The sequence below is a fragment of the Hypanus sabinus genome, chromosome 19, assembly GCF_030144855.1.
Source record: "Hypanus sabinus isolate sHypSab1 chromosome 19, sHypSab1.hap1, whole genome shotgun sequence".
Lineage (NCBI taxonomy): Eukaryota > Metazoa > Chordata > Chondrichthyes > Myliobatiformes > Dasyatidae > Hypanus > Hypanus sabinus.
Window position 1 is genome coordinate 72,807,053 of NC_082724.1, and position 23,216 is coordinate 72,830,268.

At 42.5% G+C, this 23,216-nt stretch overlaps 1 protein-coding gene across 5 annotated transcripts in view; it reads left to right on the forward strand.

The window, feature by feature from the left end:
- LOC132378053 (mitochondrial mRNA pseudouridine synthase RPUSD3-like) overlaps positions 1 to 20,187 on the forward strand; it is a 52,290-nt gene extending 32,103 nt beyond the window's left edge. For all 5 annotated transcript variants that reach the window (XM_059944714.1, XM_059944710.1, XM_059944712.1 and 2 more), the window contains 6 exons: positions 4,597 to 4,687; positions 5,944 to 6,051; positions 9,549 to 9,633; positions 11,013 to 11,139; positions 12,559 to 12,698; positions 17,808 to 20,187. In XM_059944714.1, the coding sequence (XP_059800697.1) occupies positions 4,597 to 4,687; positions 5,944 to 6,051; positions 9,549 to 9,633; positions 11,013 to 11,139; positions 12,559 to 12,698; positions 17,808 to 18,065 (809 nt within the window). In that variant the 3' untranslated portion in view covers positions 18,066 to 20,187. The remainder of the gene's footprint in view (positions 1 to 4,596; positions 4,688 to 5,943; positions 6,052 to 9,548; positions 9,634 to 11,012; positions 11,140 to 12,558; positions 12,699 to 17,807) is intronic.
- The last annotated feature ends 3,029 nt before the right edge of the window (positions 20,188 to 23,216 follow it).

Here is a 23,216-nt window from a genome sequence, read left to right on the forward strand (position 1 = left end):
CTGTAACATTAACTCTCTGCTCTTGAACTCAATCCCACAGTTGATGAAGGCCAATACACTGTATGCCTTCTTAACCGCACAGTCAACCTGCGCAGCACTTTGATACCATTAATACTATATTCTATCATATTTGACCTACCGAAATGAACCGCTTCACACTTATCTGGGTTGAACTCCATCTGCCACTTCTCAGCTCAGTTGTGCATCCTATCGACGTCCTGTTGTAACCTTTGACAGCCCTCCACACAATCCACAACACCTCCCACCTTTGTGTCATCAGCAAATTTACTAACTCATCCAGGAGAAGTAGAGTCTGTGTGGATAAAATTGAGGAAGAGTAAGGGCAAAAGGACCCAAATGGGTGTTGTCTACAGGCCACCAAACAGTAGCATAGATATTGGGAGCAAGTTGAATAGGGAGTTAACATTGGCATGTGGCAAAGGTAATGTCGCAGTAGTTATGGGGGATTTCAACATGCAGGTGAACTGGGAGAATCAGGTTGGTGCTGGACCACAGGATAGGGAGTTTGTAGAGTGCCTACGGGATGCATTCTTGGAACAGCTTGTACGAGAGCCGACCAAGGACAAGACTATTCTGGATTTAGTGTTATGTAATGAACAGGATTTGATAAGCGATCTTGCAGCAAGAGAGCCATTAGGAGGTAGTGACCATAATATGATAAGTTTTTATCTGCAATTTGAGAAGGATAAGGGCAGCTCGGAGATGTCAGTGTTGCAGTTGAACAGGGGAAACTATGGAGCCATGAGGGAGGAGCTGGCCAAAGTTGACTGGACGGATAGCCTAGCAGAAAAGACAGTGGAACAGCAATGGCAGGTATTCTTGGGAATAATGCACAAGGTGCAAAATCAGTTCATCCCCCAGAGAAGGAAGAATTCAAAGGGGGGGGAAAGGGGCCACAGTGGTTGTCAAAGGAAGTCAGAGATTGCATAGCATTTAAAAAAAAAGGAAGTATGACAGAGCTAAGGTGAGTGGGAGGACAGATGATTGGGAAGTTTTTAAGGAACAACAGAACTTAACTAAAAAGACAATATGGGGAGAAAAAATGAGGTACGAACGCAAGCTAGCCAGGAATATAAAGGAAGATAGCAAAAGCTTTTTTAGGTATGTGAAGAGAAATAAGATAGTTAAGAACAATGTTGGGCCCTTGAAGAATGAATTGGGTGAAATTGTTATGGGAAACAGAGAACTGGCGGAAGAATTTAATGAGTACTTTAGATCTGTTTTCACTAAGGAAGACACAAGCAATCTCCCAGATGTATGGATGGGCCAAGGACATAAGGTAACAGAGGAAATGAAACAGATTGACATTAGGAAGGAAACGGTGATGAGAAGACTGATGGGACTGAAGGCTGAGAAATCCCCAGGTCCAGATGGTCTGCATCCTAGGGTACTAAAGGAGGTGGCCCTGGAAATTGCAAATGCATTGGTAATCATTTTCCAATGTTCCTTAGATTCAGGATTAGTTCCAGAGGATTGGAGAATGGTTAATGTTATCCCACTTTTTAAGAAAGGAGGGAGGGAGAAAACAGAGAACTATCGGCCTGTCAGCCTGACATCGGTGATGGGGAAGATGCTAGAGTCCATTATTAAGGATGAAATAGTGGCATATCTAGATAGCAGTGATAGGATTGGGCCGAGCCAGCATGGATTTACCAAGGGTAAATTGTGCTTGACTAATCTGTTGGAGTTTTTCGAGGATGTAACCAGGAAGTTAGACGGGGGAGATCCAGTGGATGTAGTGTACCTCAATTTTCAGAAGGCATTTAATAAGGTCCCACATAGGAGATTGGTGGGTAAAATCAAAGCTCAGGGCATTGGGGGGAAGACATTGACATGGATAGAAAACTGGTTGGCAGATAGAAAGCAAAGGGTAGCGGTGAATGGGTGTTTCTCGGAATGGCTGGTGGTGACTAGTGGGGTGCCACAAGGCTCAGTATTGGGGCCACAGCTGTTTACAATTTATGTCAACAATTTGGATGAAGGCATTAAAAATAACATCAGCAAATTTGCTGATGATACTAAGCTGGGTGGCAGTGTGACATGTGATGAGGATGTTAGGAGAATTCAGGGTGACTTGGATAGGCTGGGTGAGTGGGCAGATACTTGGCAGATGACGTTTAATGTGAATAAGTGTGAGGTTATCCACTTTGGGAGTAAGAACGGGAATTCAGATTATTATCTGAACGGTGTAGAGTTAGGTAAGGGAGAAATACAAAGAGATCTAGGAGTCCTTGTTCATCAGTCACTGAAGGTGAATGAGCAAGTGCAGCAGGCAGTGAAGAAGGCTAATGGAATGTTGGCCTTTATTACAAAGGGAATTGAGTACAAGAGCAAGGAAATCCTCTTGCATTTGTACAGAGCCCTGGTGAGACCACACCTGGAGTATTGTGTACAGTTTTGGTCTCCAGGGTTAAGGAAGGACATCCTGGCTGTAGAGGAAGTGCAGTGTAAATTCATGAGGTTAATTCCTGGGATGTCTGGACTGTCTTACGCAGAGAGGTTAGAGAGACTGGGCTTGTACACGCTGGAATTAAGGAGATTCAGAGGAGATCTGATTGAAACATATAAGATTATTAAGGGATTGGACAAGATAGAAGCCGGAAATATGTTCCAGATGCTGGGAGAGTCCAGTACCAGAGGGCATGGTTTGAGAATAAGTGGTAGGTCATTTAGGACAGAGTTAAGGAAAAACATCTTCTCCCAGAGAGCTGTGGGGGTCTGGAATGCACTGCCTCGGAAGGTAGTGGAGGCCAATTCTCTGGATGCTTTCAAGAAGGAGCTAGATAGGTATCTTATGGATAGGGGAATCAAGGGATATGGGGACAAGGCAGGAACCAGGTATTGATAGTAGTTGATCAGCCATGATCTCAAAATGGCGGTGCAGGCTCGAAGGGCTGAATGGTCTACTTCTGCACCTATTGTCTATTGTCTATCCCTCTACTTCCTCATCCAGGTGATTTATAAAACAAATCCCTGAGGCACACTGCTGGTCACTGGCCTCCATGCAGAATATGACTCATCTACAACCACACTTTGCCTTCTGTGGGCAAGCCAGTTCTGGATCCACAAAGCAATGTCCCCTGGATCCCATGTCTCCTAACTTGCTCAATAAGCCTTGCATGGGGTACCCTATCAAATGCCTTGATAAAATTCATATACACTACATCTATGGCTCTACCCTCATCAATGTGTTTAGTCACATCCTCAAATAATTAAATCAGGCTTGTAAGGCGCAACCTGCCTTTAACAAAGCCATGCTGACTATTCCTAATCATATTATGCCTCTCCAAATGTTCATAAATCCTGCCTGTCAGGATCTTCTCCATCAACTTACCAACCACTGAAGTAAGACTCACTGGTCTATAATTTCCTAGGCTATCCCCACTCCCTTTTTTGAACAATGGAACATCTGCAACCCTCCAATCCTCTGGAACCTCTCCTGTCCTCATTGATGAGGCAAAGATCATTGCCAGAGGCTCAGCAATCTTCTCCCTTGCTTCCAGCAGTAGCTGGGGTACATCCCATCCGGTCCCAGTGACTTATCCAATTTGACGCTTTCCAAAAGCTCCCGCACATCCTCTTCCTTAATATCTACATGCTCAAGCTTTTCAGTCTGCTGCAAGTCATCACTACAATTGCCAAGATCCTTTTCCATAGTGAATACTGAAGCAAAGTATTCATTAAGTACCTCTGTAATCTCCTTCAGTTCCATACACACTTTTCCACTGTCACACTTGATAGATTCTCTTCTTTCGAATCTTATCCTCTTGCACTTCACGTAGTTGTAGAATGCCTTGGGGTTTTCCTTAAGCTCCTTCCTGCTAGCCTTATAATCTTCTAGATTTCTATCATTACCTAGTTTTTTTGAACCTTTTGTAAGCTCTTATTCTTGACTAGACTTACAACAGCCTTTGTACACCATTGTTCCTGTACCCTACCATCCTTTCCCTGTCTCATTAGAACTAATTGGCTGCCCCAATTAACTGCCTACCCAGTGCACCAGAATGCACTGTACTTTAAAATATTCAAGACTCAGACAGATCACTGGAGCATCAGAAGCTGAGGGGTGATTTGATAGAAGTTCATAACATTCTGTGAGGCATAGATAGGTTAGATAGTGAGAGTCTTGTTCCCAGAGTGGAACTGATAAATACTAGAGGGCATAGGCTAAGGTGAATGGGGAAAGTTTAAAGGAGATTTGTGAGGTAAGTGCACAGAGTTGCAGGTGTCTGGAATTGTCAGTTGTGGTAAGTTGAAGTAGACATGATACCATTGCTTAAGAGACATTTTGACATGCATATGAACAGCAGGGAATGGGGGGGGATATGGACAATATGTTAGTAAATGGGATTAGTTTAAATTGGCAGCATGGTTATCTGGAGGGCCTATTCTGTATTCTGTGGATCCAGGTGCAATTCTTGGCCTTGGGGGTAGGGGTCAGGTCGGAACATTGAATTGAAAGATGATACCAGCCATGATATTTTCAATGGTAGAGAAGATTCAATGGACTGTTTGTCCTAATGATGTTTATAAAAAGATGAAACATGCCGTTTTCACTCCTCCATTGTACATCAGGTAGCGATCTTTGCTTGACGTCACTACTTCCAGATCTTCGGCAGCAGCTGCAGCTTTCTGAAGAGCTCCATATTGTAAAAGCAAGTCACAGGTGGGTCACTTTTTACTGGGAATATGACAGTTTTTTTTGATGCATCGTGCAGGATATTAAATAAGCTATCGATACATGAAATTTAGAAGTTGGGAAATGCATATGCAAAAACTGAAAATGAAGATTTTTATACAGGGTCAAATATATCAAGAAGAGCACAGACATGCAGACATGACTAAATTCAGGTAACTGTAGAAAACCAGGTTGTCTGCACATTTGGATGCATGTCCAGAATACAAACTGCAGTGGCATAAACATATATAGGAGCAAAATGCATTCACAGTTGAACAACTGTATTCTCATGTAGTAACACCATAGGCAACTCCAGCACCTTACCAACGCACTGTGAATAACATATAAGAGAGAAGAGAATGCTGAAATGATGCTGTTATGCGCAAGACCATAAGCTGTAGGAGCAGAATTAGACCATTCGGACCATCGAGTCTGCTCTGCCATTCCATCATGGCTTATTTATTATTCCTCTCAACTTAATTCTTCTGCCTTCAACATGTAACCTTGGACACCTTGACTTATGAAGAACCTATCAACCTCAGCTTTAAGTATTTTTAGAGATGCAGCATAGCAAAGGCCCTTCCAGCTCACTGAGCTATGTCACCCAGCAACCCACTGATTAACCCTCGTCTTCTCACAGGACAATTCACAATGATCAATTAACCTACTAACTGATAGGTCTTTCGACTGTGGGAGGAAACCAAATCATTTAGTGGAAGTCTACACACACGGGAAATACATACGAACTTTCTTACAGAGGACGCTGGAATTGAACTTGAGATTCTGATGTCCCGAGCTGTCATAGAGACACACTAACCACTACTCTACTTTGGTATATCCTTTGACTTTTCCTCCAGAGCTATCTATAGCAACGAATTCCAAAGGCGCTGTTCTAAAGGGATTGTCCCTCTATTCTTAGGCTGTGTCCTCTGGTCCCAGACTCCCCCCACTATAGGAAACATCCTCTCCACATCCACTCTCTCTAAGCCCTTCATTATTAGGCCTATAATTTGGACTATATAGTACCAGTGACATTGCATATTCTGGTTACACACCATATTTAGAAAGAAATGTAGACACCTCACTACTCAATATATCTCACTGAAATAGTCTACTACTGCATTAATCACATACGTATTTCTAAAGTATGTTGCAAATGAGTATATTATAATTTGAACTGTGACAAGTCCATTAACCTTCAATATCTGCCTTATTTACAGCTGACTTTTATGTTTTATTCACAGAGACTATTCTGGTCTGGTTCTGCTTTCAAATTGTCACCAAACCACCAAACTCATTGAGGATGCCTTTATCCAGGCTCGCAGAAAAAAGGAACCATTAATGACTTACTGGTAATGGCTGAATTAGTATGCAAATTTTAAATAACCCAAAAATAAAACCCTGTATATCAAATCCCAGGTTCTTGTCATAAATGTTGAATAAAGGAATAAATCTTTGTAACAGTAACTCTTAGTGGCTGTAATCCAATCAGCAATGTGACTGGGATAGGGAAGTTTGTAGAAATTGGTGTTGGTTTCAGTATTTTTCATTATGTCTGCATGACACAGAATCTCTTTCACAAAACTTTGTGTCTGATAAAGTGCTAAAAATGGGACAGTTAGAAATGAAACCACCACATAGAGGGGATAAAGGTACTGTTATGAATTGAATATTAATCAGTACAAGAAGTGACAGGGCTATTACTATTTGTATGTCAGTGAATATAGGGGATGACGTTGTTACAGCTTGAATGTACAGGAAATGACAGTTTTGGCTGCTTGAAATCTCTTGAGCACATAGAGTAACAGAATAGGACACTGAGGGGTGACCTTATAGATGTATATAAAATCATTAGGCGTATAGATAGTGTGCATACACTCCAGTCTTTCTCCTGGGGAAGGGAACACAAACTAGAGGTTTAAGTTGAGAGGGGGAAGTTTTAAATGGGACATGAGGGAAACTCCTTCATGGAGAGTGGTGTGTACATGCTGCCAGTGGAAGTAGTTGAGGCAGGTACAATAATAACATTTAAAAGACATTTGGACAGGCACATAGATTGGAAAGATATGGGTGAATTGGACTAGCTTTGTTGGGTGTCTTGGTCAGCATGGATGAGGTATGTCAAAGGGCTTGTTTTTGAACCGTTTTACTCTGTGACTCTTTAACACAGTTGTCACTAGTTGAAAATTAAAGGCAAGGTGTCACATGGCTATTGTTGGATTCTGATGTTTTTGATCCAAGGTTATTTCAGAAGACAAGAATGAGGTAAAAATACTTGTTGCTTCTTGATCATTTGCTCAGAGAACAAAGAGAGTCGCAAGAGCCTAGCAGTGAAGGCAGGACAGAACAAAGAAAGAACCAGAGCTACATGCTCTGCACCTCTTACATCATAGGTAACAGACATTCCATTCTAGCTGGTAGATCAGATAACCCCTATTCAAATAATGTGAAACCCAATGAACTTCCAGAATGATACAAAGAACTGTAACCACTACGCAACACAGTGAATAACTGCATATACACATGCAATTATAGAAAATACAAGAAGACATGAGAAAGTTCGAACTACAAAGAAGGTAGCAATTATAGAAGGTAATCTAACACTGTCATAAACTGAACATCAAGAAGGACCAGAGACTTACTATCTAAAGATCAAAACTATTTGTGTTAGGAGTAGCATGTGACAAGGTCCAACGTCAGTCCATGCTTCGTCTTGTGCCAAGGTGAGGTCACCCTCGGTGAAGGAGCAAACCTTATTTTCTGTCTGGGTGACTTTCAACCTGATGGCATGAGTATCGATTTCTCCTTCTGATAACGTTTTTCCCTCCCACTCTCTTCTTCTTCTTCTACTTCCCACTTTGGCCACTTACCTCTTCTCACCTGTCTATCACCTCCCCCGACTTCAGTCTTTCTTCCCATTCTCCTATCGTCCACTCTCCTCTCCTATAAGATTCCTTACTCTCCAGTACTTTACCTTTCCTACCCACCTGGTTTCATCTATCGCCTTTTAACTATTATCTTTCCCTCCCCCCACCCCCAACTTTTTATGCTGTTGTCTTCCTCCTTTCTTTCAACTCCTGAAGAAGGGCCTTGACTTGAAACATCAACTATTTTTTCGTTTCCATAGATGTTGCCTGACCTGCTGATTTGCTCCAGTATTTTGTGTGTGTTGCTGAGAATAGTTTAAGCCGGTTTCAAATATATTTACCATAATGTGCAACTAATCTACTTTTGAAAGAAAAGATCGTGCTGTGAATGGAATGGAGGAGGTTATTAAGTGCACTGATATAGATATGGGTGCAGTTAGACGTGGAGGAAGAACATGTGTGATCCCAGTGATATGAAAATGTAAACTGTTTTGCTAGGAAAAATGAAAGAGCTGTGCAGGAGGAGGTGTGTCAGTGGTTGGGGTGCAAACATGAGAAATTCTTCTTTACAGTGCAGGATTCTCTGAAGGATGAGGGCTTGCAGGTTGAGTTGGTGGTAAGGAAGGTAAATGCAATTCTAGCATTCATTTTCAGTGACTTAGAATATAAAAGCATTATGTAATGCTGAGGTTTAATAAGGTATTGGTCAAGCCACTGCTGGAATAATGTGAGCAGTTTTGGGCCTCCTGTCTAAAAAGGGTTGGTTTTTCATTGGAGATGGTCCAGAGGAGGTTTACAAGAATTATCCTGTGAATGAAAGGGTTAGTATATGAGAAGGTTTTGATAGCTCTGGACCTGTACTCACTGCAATTTAGAAAAATGTGGGGGATCTCATTAAAGTCTATCGAATATTGAAAGGCCTAGATAGAGAGGACGTGGAGAGGATGTTTCCAACAGTGGGAGAGTCTAGGACTAGAGGGCACAACCTCGGAATAGAAGGACACTGCTTTAGACAGAGATGAGGTGAAATTTCTTTAGCCAGAGGGTGGTGAATCTATAGAATTCATTGCAACATTTGGCTGTGGAGGCCAAGTCATTTGGTATATTTAAAGCAGAGGGCATTAAAGGATCAAAGCATAAGGAGAGAAGGTAGGAGAATGCAGTTGAGGGGGGACAAAAACAGCCATGATCAAATGGCAGAGCAGACTCAATGGCCCAATTCTGAACCTTTGTGTTATGGTCATAGTCATAGAACCATACAGCCCACTTATCCATACTGACCAAAATGCCCATTTAAATGAGTCTCATTGACCCGTATCCTCTCAATCGTTCCTATTCCTGTATCTGTCCAAGTGTGTTTAAAATGTTTATCTTACACCTGCCTTGGCCACTTACTTGACAGCTTGTTCCATATACATACCACTCTGTGTGGGGGAAAAAGTTACCATGCAGGTTTCTAAAAAATCTAATAATTTCTAATAAGTACTTACCCTCTCATCTTAAAGCCTGTGCCCTCTAGTTCTTGAATCCCTTTCCTTGAGTAAAAGACTATGGATTCACCCTATCTCTGCCCCTCATAATTTTATGCTCTATATGATCACCACCAAGATGTGGCCTCTCCAATGTCTTGTACAACTGCAACATAACATCAAAACTCACAAGGTCACAAGGAGAACGTGCAGGCTTCACGTGGACAGCACACATGGTCAGGATTGCAGCTGAGTCTCTGACGGCATGAAGCATTGGGCTTACTCATCGTGTTATTGTGCCGACCAAAAATGCTTTTCAACACCATCATTTGCATTTTCTCCCAATGTGTTTTGTAACTGTCTAACAATAATATTGCAACTGTTTAATTCCAAGTTCTAATTGCATAGTATGTGCAGGTGTTGTAAATCACTTAACCATTCCAACACTCTGTATCCCAGTGAATCCAATTCTCTAAGTATCTGTGTATTTACTGTAATTTTTTTCCCTAACAGTGCGGTGACAGTGGGAGTTCCAGAACCTGAAGAGGGTGAGATTAGCATTGCTCTGAAACAACAGAATATTGGCAAGCAGAAGCTGGTAGGTTTCTGTTCGATACACTTTTTGATTTTGATAACACAATAACCGGCACAGGGGAACAATTATTAAATTGTTAATAAGAGCAAAAATAAAAAAAAGACTGACTGTAAAGGGCACCACAGTTAGCTCAACAGCATAATGCTATTACAGCTCAGAGCGTCAGAGTTCAATTTCAGTGAGCCTTGATACTTCCTCCCCGTGGAATGCGTGTGTTTTCTCTGGGTCCTCCGGTTTCCTCCCATTCTCCAAAGGTGTACCAGGTAGGTTAATTGGTCATTTTCCCGTGTTTAGGTTAGGGTTAAATTGGGATTGTTGGGGGTTGCTGGGGGGTGTGGCACAAAGGGCTGGAAGGGCCTATTCCCCGCTGTGTCGCTAAATAAGTAAATCAAGTGATTTTCCATCACTGGAAAACTAGAGGAACAACAATTTTTCAACTCCAAAGTGACAGTAACATAGGTTACTTGGAGGCAGCTTACATGCAACAGGCTACTGATGTACTGGAACACATTGTTTATTTGTTTCTGCAATGTAACAGGTTTGTGACTTGGCAACCCCTAATTGCTCTTGTGAAAATGTTGAGCTGCCTTCTTAACCTACTGCAGTTCTTTTGGTGAAGAAATTCCCATTGCAGTTGGTTATCAAGTTCCAGGAATTGGTCTCTTCACTGTCAACAGAACAACAGTAGATCTCCAAGTCAGGACGTTGTAAGACTTAAAGTTCAAAAATTTAAAGTAAATTTATTATTAAAGCACTTATGTTGCTGTACACTTACCTTGAGATGTGTTTTCCTTTAGGCATTTACGGGAAAAAAGAAATACAATAGAATTTATGAAAAACTGATCAATAACAGAATGACAATCACTGTGCAGAAGAAAAACAAACTCTGCAAATAAAAAGTAAATAAATAATACTGAGTTGTAGCATCCATGAAAGTGAGTCCGTGGGTTGTAGAATCGGTTCAGTGTTGTGGTTATCCACGCTGGTTCAGGAGGCTGATGATTGAAGGGTAATAACTGTTCCTGAACCTGGTGGTGTGGGACACAAGGCTCCTGTACCTCCTTCCCAATGGTAGCAGCAACAAGAGAAAGTGGCCTAGATGGCGGGGGTCCTGGATGACAAAGCTCCTTGTAAATGTGCTCAATGAAGGATAATCTGCAGATGATGGCTGTCCAAGGCATTTGTGGGCAGTATAAGTGACCTGGGTTTTATCCTGATCTTCTGTGAGTTTGCATATTCTCCCTGTGAATTTCCTTGGGTTGCTCTAGATTCGTTCCACATCCCACATATGTTCAGGACGATAGGCCACTGTAAATTTCCCCATCTGTATAATTATATTTTCATAGGGTGGCTAAAAATGAAATTGTTTGTTATGTCGATAGGTAGTTCCTGTGTTTCACCCTACTCGTGGAACCCTTCAGCGGAAAGAAGCGAAGAAAGCAGTTACACAGTACAAAGTTCTGGATACTGCAGCTGGCTGTGCTTTAGTACAGCTTCAGCCTCTTACAAGTAAGTCTGTCAGGTATTAACTGTGAAAATGTTGCTAGTCCATTATAGAACATAGAAATTTACAGCACATTACAGGCCATTCAGCCCACATTGTTGTGCCGACCATGTAACCTACTCCTGAAACTGCCCAGAATTTCCCTAACGCACAGCCCTCCATTTCTCTAAGCTCCATGTACTTATCTAAAGAGGTTCTTAAAAGACCCTATTGATCCGCTTCCAGCACCGCCACTGGCTGTGCATTCCACACACCCACCACTCTCTATGTGAAAAACTTACCCCTGACATCCCCTCAGTGCCCATTTCCAAGCACCTTAAAACTGTGCCCCCTCGTGCTAGCCATTTCGTCCCTGGGAAAAAGCCTCTGACTATCTACGTGATCAGTGGCCCTCGTCGTTGAATAGCAAGGGTGGTAGGTTGAATCAGTATATATCTGTGGGTTCTGAAACTCTTACAGGCCAAAAAAAGTGTTCTGCTGATGAAGGCATCAGATGTCTTATGCATTAAATTATACCTGCCATATTCTAATGCATGCGACCTCATAATCTCACCTTTCAAGTTATAATGTTGAAGACCATAAGACGTAGGCACTGAATTAGGCCATTCAGTCCATCGAGTTTCCTCCATCATTCCATCATGTCTGATTTATTATCCCTCTCAACTGCATTCTCCTGCCTTCGCCCTGTAACCTTTTGACATCCTCGCTAATAAAGAAACTATTTAAATATACTTAATGACTTGGCCTCCACAGCCATCTGTGGTAATGTATTCCACAGATTCACCACCCTCTGGCTAAAGAAATTCCTCCTCATCTTTGCTCTAAAGCGATGTCCTTGTATACTGGGGCTGTGCCCTCTAGTTAAGGACTTCTCCAATAGAGGAAACATCCTCTCCCCATTCACCGAAAATAAAAGGGTAACGATGGAAGCCTGGGATTGGGTGTGGAATGTGGGAAGATGCATTTTCTTGTACGATCTCTCTTTAATGACCTTTAGACTGTTTCTGGCAAGATAGAATATAGAAAACTGACTTCTGTTCCAAGTACTAAAGTTTGAACATGATGAACCCATAATTACGTTAACTTACATTTAACATCACTGTCTTTACAGGACAGAATAGACCCCTCTAGCCATCTGCGCAATGCAGCCCAGCAATCCCAGATTTAACCCAAACATTCCACAGAGAGGACATACAAACTCCTTACAGAGGATGCTGGGATTAAATTCCGATGCCCTAAGCTGTAATAATGTCGTACTAACCGCTTTGCTACTGTGGCACCCTGGGGCAGTTTGTAAAACAAGAAATTTTAATTGTAAAGAAAGACTTCCTTAAGTGAATTCATTTTGAATGAAGGTAGGGACAAGTGGATATTATATTCTGGTTAAATAATTGTTTTCCATTTTTATATATCTTTCCTTCCAGCCTTTGAGAGCTTGTTGGAAGTTCATCTGAGTCTCAAACTCTGCAAAGTTCTTGGGGATCATGTATACTCTGCCCGGCTGGGCAAGGTTCTGGGAGTTCCCTTCTGTCTTCCTGTGGAATCAGCAATTCCTCAGACGCAGGTAATTGCAATAGAGATAAACTGCTGAAGGGTGACGGGGGTGTTGGGAAGGAGGAACCCAGAGCAGAGCGGGAGGTTACAAGAACAGAAATAAAATGACAAAAAAAATAAATAAATGACAAATACTGGAACAGAAACAGAAAATATCAGAAATACTCAGCTGGTCAGGATGCATCTCTGAGAAGACAAATAGAGTCAACTTTTCTGGTCGGAACAAGGGAAAGATCTGCTGGATCCAGACTCAACACACACAAGAGTAGAGTTGCATGTCTGTAACTTGCACAGTTTCAAAGTAAATCTACTATCAAAGTACATATGTCACCTAACACACATTCTGATTTTTGCCCCTATTCACCCCTTTAACCTTAGCATTTTAAATGATTTGTACTGATGATGTTCAAATCTTCTAAATAAGTAATCTATTTACATGGTAAATTCTCTGCTTGCACTGTCAGGTGGACAAACAGGTGTTAAAACTAGTTAACATTGTTCGACAGAATTTGCTAGAGAAATTCAATAATCAGAATCAGTTTTAATATCACCAGCATATGTCATTAAATTTGTTAACTTAGTGGCAGCAGTACAATGCAATGCTAATATAGAAAAATACATTAGCAAATCAATAACAGTAGGATAGGGAGTTTGTAGAGTGCCTATGGGATGCATTCTTGGAACAGCTTGTACGAGAGCCGACCAGGGACAAGGCTATTCTGGATTTAGTGTTAAGTAATGAACAGGATTTGATAAGCGATCTTGAAGTAAAGGAGCCATTAGGAGGTAGTGACCATAATATGATAAGTTTTTATCTGCAATTTGAGAAGGATAAGGGCAGATCGGAGTGTCAGTGTTGCAGTTGAACAGGGGAGACTATGGAGCCATGAGGGACGAGCTGGCCAAAGTTAACTGGACGGATATCCTAGCAGAAAAGACAGTGGAACAGCAATGGCAGGTATTCTTGGGAATAATGCACAAGGTGCAAAATCAGTTAATCCCCCGGAGAAGGAAGGATTCAAAGGGGGGAAAGAGGCCACAGTGGTTGACAAAGGAAGTCAGAGATTGCATAGTATTAAAAAAAAAAGGAAGTATGACAGAGCTAAGGTGAGTGGGAGGACAGATGATGGGGAAATTTTTAAGGAACAGAACTTAACTAAAAAGGCAATATGGAGAGAAAAAAATGAGGTACGAACGCAAGCTAGCCAGGAATATAAAGGAGGATAGCAAAAGCTTTTTTCGGTATGTGAAGAGAAAGAAGAAAGTTAAGAACAATGTTGGGCCCTTGAAGAATGAATTGAGTGTAATTGTTATGGGAAACAGAGAAATGGCAGAAGAATTTAATAAGTACTTTAGATCTGTCTTCACTAGGGAAGACACAAGCAATCTCCCAGATGTATGGATAGGCCAAGGACATAGGGTAACAGAGGAAATGAAACAGATTGACATTAGGAAGGAAACGGTGATGAGAAGACTGATGGGACTGAAGGCTGACAAATCCCCAGGTCCAGATGGTCTGCATCCTAGGGTACTAAAGGAAGTGGCCCTGGAAATTGCAGATGCATTGGTAATCATTTTCCAATGTTCCTTAGATTCAGGATCAGTTCCTGAGGATTGGAGAATGGCTAATGTTATCCCACTTTTTAAGAAAGGAGGGAGGGAGAAAACAAAGAACTATTGTCCTGTCAGCCTAACATCAGTCGTGGGGAAGATGCTAGAGTCCATTATTAAAGATGAAATAGTGGCATATCTAGATAGCAGTGATAGGATTGGGCCGAGCCAGCATGGATTTACCAAGGGCAAATCACGCTTGACTAATCTGTTGGAGTTTTTCGAGGATGTAACCAGGAAGTTAGACAAGGGAGATCCAGTGGATGTAGTGTACCTCGATTTTCAGAAGGCATTTGATAAGGTCCCACATAGGAGATTGGTGGGTAAAATCAGAGCTCATGGCATTGGGGGGGAAGATATTGACATGGATAGAAAACTGATTGGCAGATAGAAAGCAAAGGGTAACGGTGAATGGGTGTTTCTCGGAATGACGGGTGGTGATTAGTGGGGTGCCACAGGGCTCGGTATTGGGACCACAGCTGTTTAGCATTTACATCAACGATTTAGATGAAGGCATTGAGAATAACATCAGCAAGTTTGCTGATGATACTAAGCTGGGTGGCAGTGTGACATGTGATGAGGATGTTAGGAGAATTCAGGGTGACTTGGATAGGCTGAGTGAGTGGGCAGATACTTGGCAGATGACGTTTAATGTGAGTGAATAAGTGTGAGGTTATCCACTTTGGGAGTAAGAACAGGAAGGCAGATTATTATCTGAACTGTGTAGAGTTAGGTAAGGGAGAAATACAAAGAGATCAAGGAGTCCTTGTTCATCAGTCACTGAAGGTGAATGAGCAAGTGCAGCAGGCAGTGAAGAAGGCTAATGGAATGTTGGCCTTTATTACAAAGGGAATTGAGTACAAGAGCAAGGAAATCCTCTTGTACAGGGCCCTGGTGAGACCACACCTGGAGTATTGTGTACAGTTTTGTTCTCCAGGGTTAAGGAAGGACATCCTGGCTGTGGAGGAAGTGCAGCGTAGATTCACGAGGTTATTTCCTGGGATGTCTGGACTGTCTTACGCAGAGAGGTTAGAGAGACTGGGCTTGTACACGCTGGAATTAAGGAGATTAAGAGGGGATCTGATTGCAACATATAAGATTATTAAGGGATTGGACAAGATAGAGGCAGGAAATATGTTCCAGATGCTGGGAGAGTCCAGTACCAGAGGGCATGGTTTGAGAATAAGGGGTAGGTCATTTAGGACAGAGTTAAGGAAGAACTTCTTCTCCCAGAGAGTTGTGGGGGTCTGGAATGCACTGCCTCGGAAGGTAGTGGAGGCCAATTCTCTGGATGCTTTCAAGAAGGAGCTAGATAGGTATCTTATGGATAGGGGAATCAAGGGATATGGGGACAAGGCAAGAACCAGGTATTGATAGTAGATGATCAGCCATGATCTCAGAATGGCGGTGCAGGCTTGAAGGGCCGAATGGTCTACTTCTGCACCTATTGTATATTAAATATTTAAATTAAAATTAGTGCAAAAATGGAAATAATAAGGGTAGTGTTCATACATTTAATGTCCATTTAGGAATTGGATGGCAGAGGGGAAGGAGCTGTTCCTGAATTATTGCGTGTGCCTTCAGGCTTCTGTACCTCTTTCTTGGTGGTAACAATCAGAGGGCATGTCCTGGGTGATGGGAGCTCTTAATGGTGGACGTTGCCTTTCTGAGGCACCACTCCTTGAAGATATCTTGGATACTATGGGGACTAGTACCCAAGATGGAACTGTCTAGTTTTATAACTTTCTATGGATTCTTTAGATCCTGTGCAGCAGTTCCCCTCCCCCAACAAATACCGGACAGTGATGAAGCCTGACAGAATGCTATCCACAATACAGCTGTAGAAGTTTTAGTGTTTTAAGTGACAATCAAATCTCCTCCAACTCCTGCTGAAATATAGCTGCTGTCTTGCTTTCTTTATAGCTGCATTGATATGGTTAGATCCTCAGGGATCTTAACACCCAGGAACTTGAAACTGCTCACTCTCCACTTCTGATCCCTCTATGAGGATTGGTTTGTGCTTGGAAGTGGGGTCAGAGGAGATGTCAGGGTACGTTTCTTAAAAATGAAACATCGAGAGTGGTGAGTGTGTGGAATGGGCTGGCGACGGTGGAGGCGGAAACGGTAGGGTCTTTTAAGTGACTCCTGGATAGTTACATGGAGCTCAGGAAAATAGAGGTCTATGGGTAAAGCCTAGGTAGTTCTAAGATAGGGACATGTTCAGCACAGCTTTGTGGGCCGAACGGCCTGCATTGTGCTGTATGTTTTCTATGTTTCCTCATCCTACCTTTTCTGAAGTCCACGATCAGCTCTTTGGTCTTACTGACGTTGAGTGCAAGTTTGTTGCTGTGACACCACTCAACTAGCTGGACTATCTCGCTCCTGTACACCCTCTTGTCTCAGTCTGATATTCTGCCAGCAAGGGTTGTATCATCAGCAAATTTATAGATGGCATTTCAGCTATGCCTAGCCACACAGTCATGAGAATAGAGAGAGCATAGCAGTGGGCTAGTCGCACACCCCTGAGATGCACCAGTGTTGAACGTCAGCAAGGAGGATGTGTTATCACCGATCCACACAGATTGTGGTCTCCCGGTTAGTAGGTTGAGGATCCATTTGCAGAGGCCCAGATTTTGTAGCTTACTGAACAGGACTAGGGATGATGGTGTTAAACATTGAGCTAAGGTCAATGAAGAGCATCCTAATGTGAGTGTTTGTGTTGTCCCGGTGATCTGAGAGCCATTGAGATTGCAGCTGCCGTTGACTATTGTGGTGATAGGTAAATTGTAGTGAGTCCAGGTTCTTGCTGAGGCAGGAGTTGATTCTAGCCATGACCAACCTCTCAAATTAGGTCATCGCTGTAGATTGGGCGATAGTCACTAAGGCAGTCACTAGTCTTCTTCGGCACTGGTAAAATTGTTGCCCTTTTGAAGCGGGTGGGAACTTACAACTGTAGCAGAGGCTGAATATGCAATAAATACACCTACCAGTTGGTTGGCACAAGTTTTCAGAGCCTTACTGGGTACTCCATTGGGGTCTGCTGCCCTGATGAGGGTTCACCCTCCTGAAAGACAGCCTGATAATAACCTCCAAGACAGAGATGGAAGGTTCACTGGCTGCAGCAGAGATGCTCCCTTTCAAAACGAGCATAAAATGCATTGAGCTTGTCTGGAAGTGAAGTTTCACTTCCATTCATGCCAAGTGGAGTATCGCTGGAAGAAACGTGCTGTCAGTGTTGTGGGTTGACACCCTGCATTCAGACAATTCCTTTCTACAATCTACAATTCCTTTCCTTCCACAGATGCTGCTCAATTTGCAGTTTCTCCAGCAGATTGTAGATACCTGTACTAGAATCTGCAGCAACACTCCCTCTCCGGAATTGTTCAGTTTTGTTTTGATGTTGAATTACATTTTGCCTGTCCTATTATCAATATGATCCTTACTTAAATTGTATGCATTAATTTAGGTATCGTATAATGCTTCTTAATGCTGGATTTTCCTTATTTAGGTATTGGATGAATTCTTACTGAGGAAACTACATTTGAACCAAAAACAGATGTGGAAAGTACCAATTCACCTTCACTTACAAAGACTTACAATCCCACCATTGGAAGCTAAGAAGTCAGAGACAGTTATTACAGCTGCTCCCATGGCTTACTTTAGCAGGACTCTCGAGCTCTTGGGTTTAACTATGAATGAATCTGCTGAGGAAAGTACAAGGAAAAGGAGGAAACGAAGAATTACAGAACATGAAGGGGTTGTTTGAGCCACAGCTCTGAGATAAAAGGCAGACTTCTGTGTGGTTATAGCAAAATCCAAGTTTTACAGACTCAGTAAATCAGGATGTGATTGCAACACGTAGAGATGGTACAGATCTCCAGGACAATCATAACAATTATTGCTCAATTAAAATGAATTTAACAATAAATATTGTTTGGTATACCTTATTCTTACCGTCCTGGATTTAGGGGAATAAATTTGGGTTCCTAGTCTGACGGGTCATTGACCTAAAATTATCTTTTTCTCATCATCTCTCATTATCCCTCCCTTCCCACCCCCCCCCCACTAATGCTAGATGACCACCCGAGTTGTGCCAGCATTTCCTGTCTAGATTTCTAGGGTTTGCCAACTTCTGATTGTTAACTAATGACTGTAACTAACAGCATGCCTTTAGAGATATGTGCAATTACTTGATCAATTTTGATATGATACCCTTGTCATTTCGCTAGCCTTATGCCTGCACATTTCATTTTGCGTGGTAAAACTACAGGCACAAGTGGATTCTTATTCTGATAGACTAATTGGCAAATCCAGGAGAAATGAGTTAATAAGAGTATAAAGATTCAAACGGCTGGCTGCAATGCCAAGCTTCAGATTAATTTTAATTATCACATACCTTGAAAAGTAATGTTTGCATCAACAGCAGTCCTCCAACCCAGGACAGGTCACTTCTGCCCTCCAGCCTCCGGCAGATTCAGATTCACAGACGTGGGCTTGGTCCTCCCCAGCAGATTCTCAGCCTCAGGGTTCTGTCTATCAGGCCTCAACTTCCAGTCAAACCCAGAACTCGATGATGACAAATGAAGACCCTGACCACTAGGCCTTGACATGTTAGTGGAGCACTGTAACAATTTACAATATAGACAGGGGAGTCTGACTGGTTCTGTCTGATAATGCAAAAGATTGTTTATCCACTTATGTGTGGTCTCCATTCTGGCACTCAAACAAACCTCTGGCTGTAGACTGGGTTACAGATCACATCTGAAGCTGTATATACAAACAGAAGCAACTAATAAAGCAGGATCAAGAACAGGAGTGTAGCAGTTAGTGTGATGCTGTTACAGATTGGGCTGTCAAAATATTCCAACCTCATCTGTAAGGAGTTTGTACATTCTCCCTGTGGAATGTATGGGTTTTTTCCGGGTGCTCCAGTTCCCTCCCACAGTCCAAAGATGCACTGGTTAGTAGGTTAATTGGTCATTGTAAATTAGGCGAGGGTTAAACTGGGGTTGCTGGGTGGAAGCACCTGCTCCATGCCATACCTCTAAAATAACGAACCCCATAGCTTGAATTGCCAGTGCCTAATTACAAGTGGGTCAGAAGGTTTTTAGTTCATCTTTGAGGCTTTTAAAAGTATTAAACCCCTGCCTAGAATTTGTACACTGATTTACCACTCTTCAAAGTATACAGGGGGAAAAAATCAAGGGCTTTGGTATTGATCTCTTGCTGTGGGTTTCTCACCCATAAGTGCGCCAGTTCAAAGCCAGCTCATGCTTTTTAGTTTAACAAAAGTATCTGGAGCAACATTGTGCAAACTCAATTTCAGACGTGTAGGGTATCTGAAACCACATTGTAGATGTACAAATACTGTTAGAGTTGAGTTTTTGGGTCGATGTCATTTACACTTAAATGACTTTGGCCGCCAGTCTTCTGTTCTCTGACAAAGTGCTGTGGTTTGAGTTCATAATAATGCGTTTCCCAAAAGCTGTGAACCCAGTTCATTTGTAACAATGCTGTTCTTAAAAGCATTAAATAAAAGCTGTGAATACCGGAATACGGTAGTTTTGAAAACAGCCTTATCTATACTTTGTAAATATAACTTGTCCTCTATGTTAGCATGTAAAATACCAAATAAATGTATTGTGGATTTAACTTGCATTCCCAAATACCAGCCCAGGCATGTGGCCGTCAGGAGGAAAGGATGAAGTCAGAAGGTGTGATGTTTGTATGTAGCTTCAAAGGAAAGCATTGTTTATACTTTGTAAATAGGGACTGCCCTTTGTGTTTAGCAAATAAATATCGAGCCCACACTGGGCTAGCAGACCTTTTCCACCAAAGGGTCTCCATATGACGCTTGCTGTACCTTGTGTCGAATAAAGAAGCTGCTTTATACCTACCAGTAACTCGCTCTCCCGTGATTTCATCCATGCCACAACAAATCCCATTAATCCAGATCTTCAAAAGGAGTGAGAGACCCATTATCATTCAGACTGCTATTGAATGTAGACATAGCCAAAGCTATTGCTGAGATTCAGGATGTGATTACAAGCTCCAGTGATAACTGCATTTCTGAGAAAGATCTCAAGCATTGGAAATGATTTATATTTTTAAGATTTTCTTGTAGATATTTCTCCTGTCAGCTGATATTTTGCAGCATGGCCAGATTGAAAGGAATTGAGCAGGGTGGCAAGAGTGATAATGTTAACAAGGAGCAGAATCTGTCAAGAAGGAACAGTGCATGATTGGATTCAAAGTAGGGGAGAACCCAGAGAGGCAAAATAAAAGGCTTTGAATCAAAAACAGGAGATTCTGTAGATGCTGGAACACCAGAACACACAAAATGCTGAAGGAACTCACGTCAGGCAGCCCCTATGTGACTGAGACCCTTCATCTGGTAGAATGGCAGAAAGAGAAATGTACAAGTAGCCAAGGGGGAGAATTCAAGATTCCAGGATATCACTTTAAAAGTAGACTGGAAGCGGTGTAGTCCTGATACTAAAATGAAGATAATCAAATCGAAGGATCTTGACTAGTCAAACAAAAAACAGTTTGGCTGAAGCCAACAACAGCAAGGAGCAGAATACCTTGGTGCAGTTGAATACAGGCCCCTACACAATAGAGATAGTGCAGGGTACAGCACAAGACAGGAAACTGGAACTGCCAAGATAGTACAATCAGGAACTTTAGTAAACCTATTGTCATGGTCCGATCTGTGAAATCTGCTTTCTGGTTAACAGTCCGGTCCATGTTCCTTATTCCAGGTTTTCCAGTTTTCCCCAGTTTCTGTTGGCAGCTGATTCTCGTTTGGGCTGGCCTCATAAATAGCTTCAGGATTCAGCCTCCGGTGGCTGCTGGATTGTTCCTGTCTGTATCCCTTCCCTTCACCTTCCTCCTGGAGCCTCGTCTCGCTTTCACCACTGTCAAGTTCAACCACCGGAGCAAGATAAGGAACTGTCTTTCGTTGTTTTGAACTGTCTCTGTGTCCTCGCCTTCGCTAGGTAGGTCTGGCTGTTTGCTGCTACCTAGTGTTGGGAACCGTCTCATTGTATTCTGGATTCTGTGTATGAGAACCGGTCCTACGTTCTGTTTCCAAGGAGGGGTTCCTGGCTCTGTGTTCCATGATCCTGTCTCTCCCCCGACCAAGTCAAGGCTTCAGGGTTTTGTCCAGTCCTAACCACGTCCAAGAACCTTGTCCTGTCCTGTCCTGTTCGTGTCTTGTCCATGTGCCTCGCCCAGCCCGGTGCTGGGGTTCCCTCAGCCTGTCCAGGAGTCTCATGTCCAGTCCTGTTCCCTCTGCTCGTCATGTCCTCGCCTAGTTCCAGGGTCTGAGCCCGAGTCAAGACCCAGGTTCTGGGTCCTTGTCCAGTCTCCTAGCCCAAGGAGCCCAAGCTCCTAGTTCCCAGTTCCATGTCCTGGTTCTGCTGTCCTAGTCAAGTCCTAGCCCAGGCCCGGAATCCTTGTCTTGTCCAGGGCCTGTGTCATGCTCAGTGTCCTTTCTTCCCCACTCTCCTTGCTTCCTTCTCACGCCTAGTCCTGTTACTGGTAGTTCAGTGTCAGTGTCTTGCATTTGGGTCTGCTCCCAATGCCCCCACATTATGACACCTATAGTCTGAAAAAGCCAAGGACAAATTCAAAGGATCTTTTAAGTTCAGCATGTTGAGTCAGCAGTAAGGAAACAATCTAATTTAGATCCAAGGCATTAATAGGGTTACTTAAAGCCAAATGAGCAATATTAACTAGTAATGAGTATGATAGTAAACAAGCTGTAACCAACAGTAAAGATACTTAGCAGAAGTAACATCCTTTCAACACTACTATAAAAGCAGCAAGATGAGGGTTGGGAGAATTTCTAGAATTTAACAGCAATTGAGGCAAGACATTGCAAGGAGACACAAAGTACACTGCAGATGCTGTGGTCAAAGCAACACATAAACACGCTGGAGGAACTCGGCAGGTCGAGCAGCATCCGTGGAAAGATTGACTGCTCGTTTCCACAGCTGCTGCCCAACCTGCTGAGTTCCTCCAGCATGTTGTGTGCATAGCAAGGAGAGTAGCATATGGAAAAAGTGTGAGAACCACACGAGCTTCTGTAGACAAATCAGAAAGAAGGGAACAAGCAAATGAAAATCAAGTTTAATCTTCACAAAATGGAACCTCTTGGACATAGTAACAGGCTATGGAGTGAATAACAAAGAAATCAGGATTTGATTATTGTAACAAAGCACAGTGGAAAAACAAGTCATTGTAGCGATGTGCTACACACAGTCGTTTCGATTCTAGTTTATTCAAACTTCGCGGCGCTGGGATTTAATCCCACATGCGCCCGCCCTCTCCGGGCGGAAGTGACGTCAGAGGTGCAGTACCAAAGTCTAACCCTGTGCCCTGGCTATTTGTGAGCTGGTGCGCCTGCGCAGAAAGTCGGTCGCCACATCATATTGGAAAAATCGTCAGGAGTAAATGATAAATTCCTAGAGCTGGACACCTTCCACACAGTTTTTATGGTGCTTGCATAGATTGTCATCTTCTAGCATTTGCTTACATTCTTCCTCAGCATCAAGGCTAGGATGAGACTGCTCATAATTGGGGAGTTTAAAGCAAATGGAAAGCCGTACACCCAAATAGGGAGAACAAACTGATAAGGTCAAACAGGTTGTTTCAGAGAAAAGAAGCAACAGCACTTGGCACACCCAAATAGTTTTGGAACAACTAAAAAAAACTTACTGGTGTTATTTACTTAGTGTGGCTATATTTGTTTTTCAAGGCAGGAGCAATTTAAAAAAAAATCATTTACTGGATATAAACCCACAGTTAAGGTAACAAGAATTTGAAAGAAATAACTGCAGGAGACCTTCAGCAATGAAATGCTTGCAATTAGAATTACTACTCATTGTAGGTCAATTCAAGTATCAATAGCACC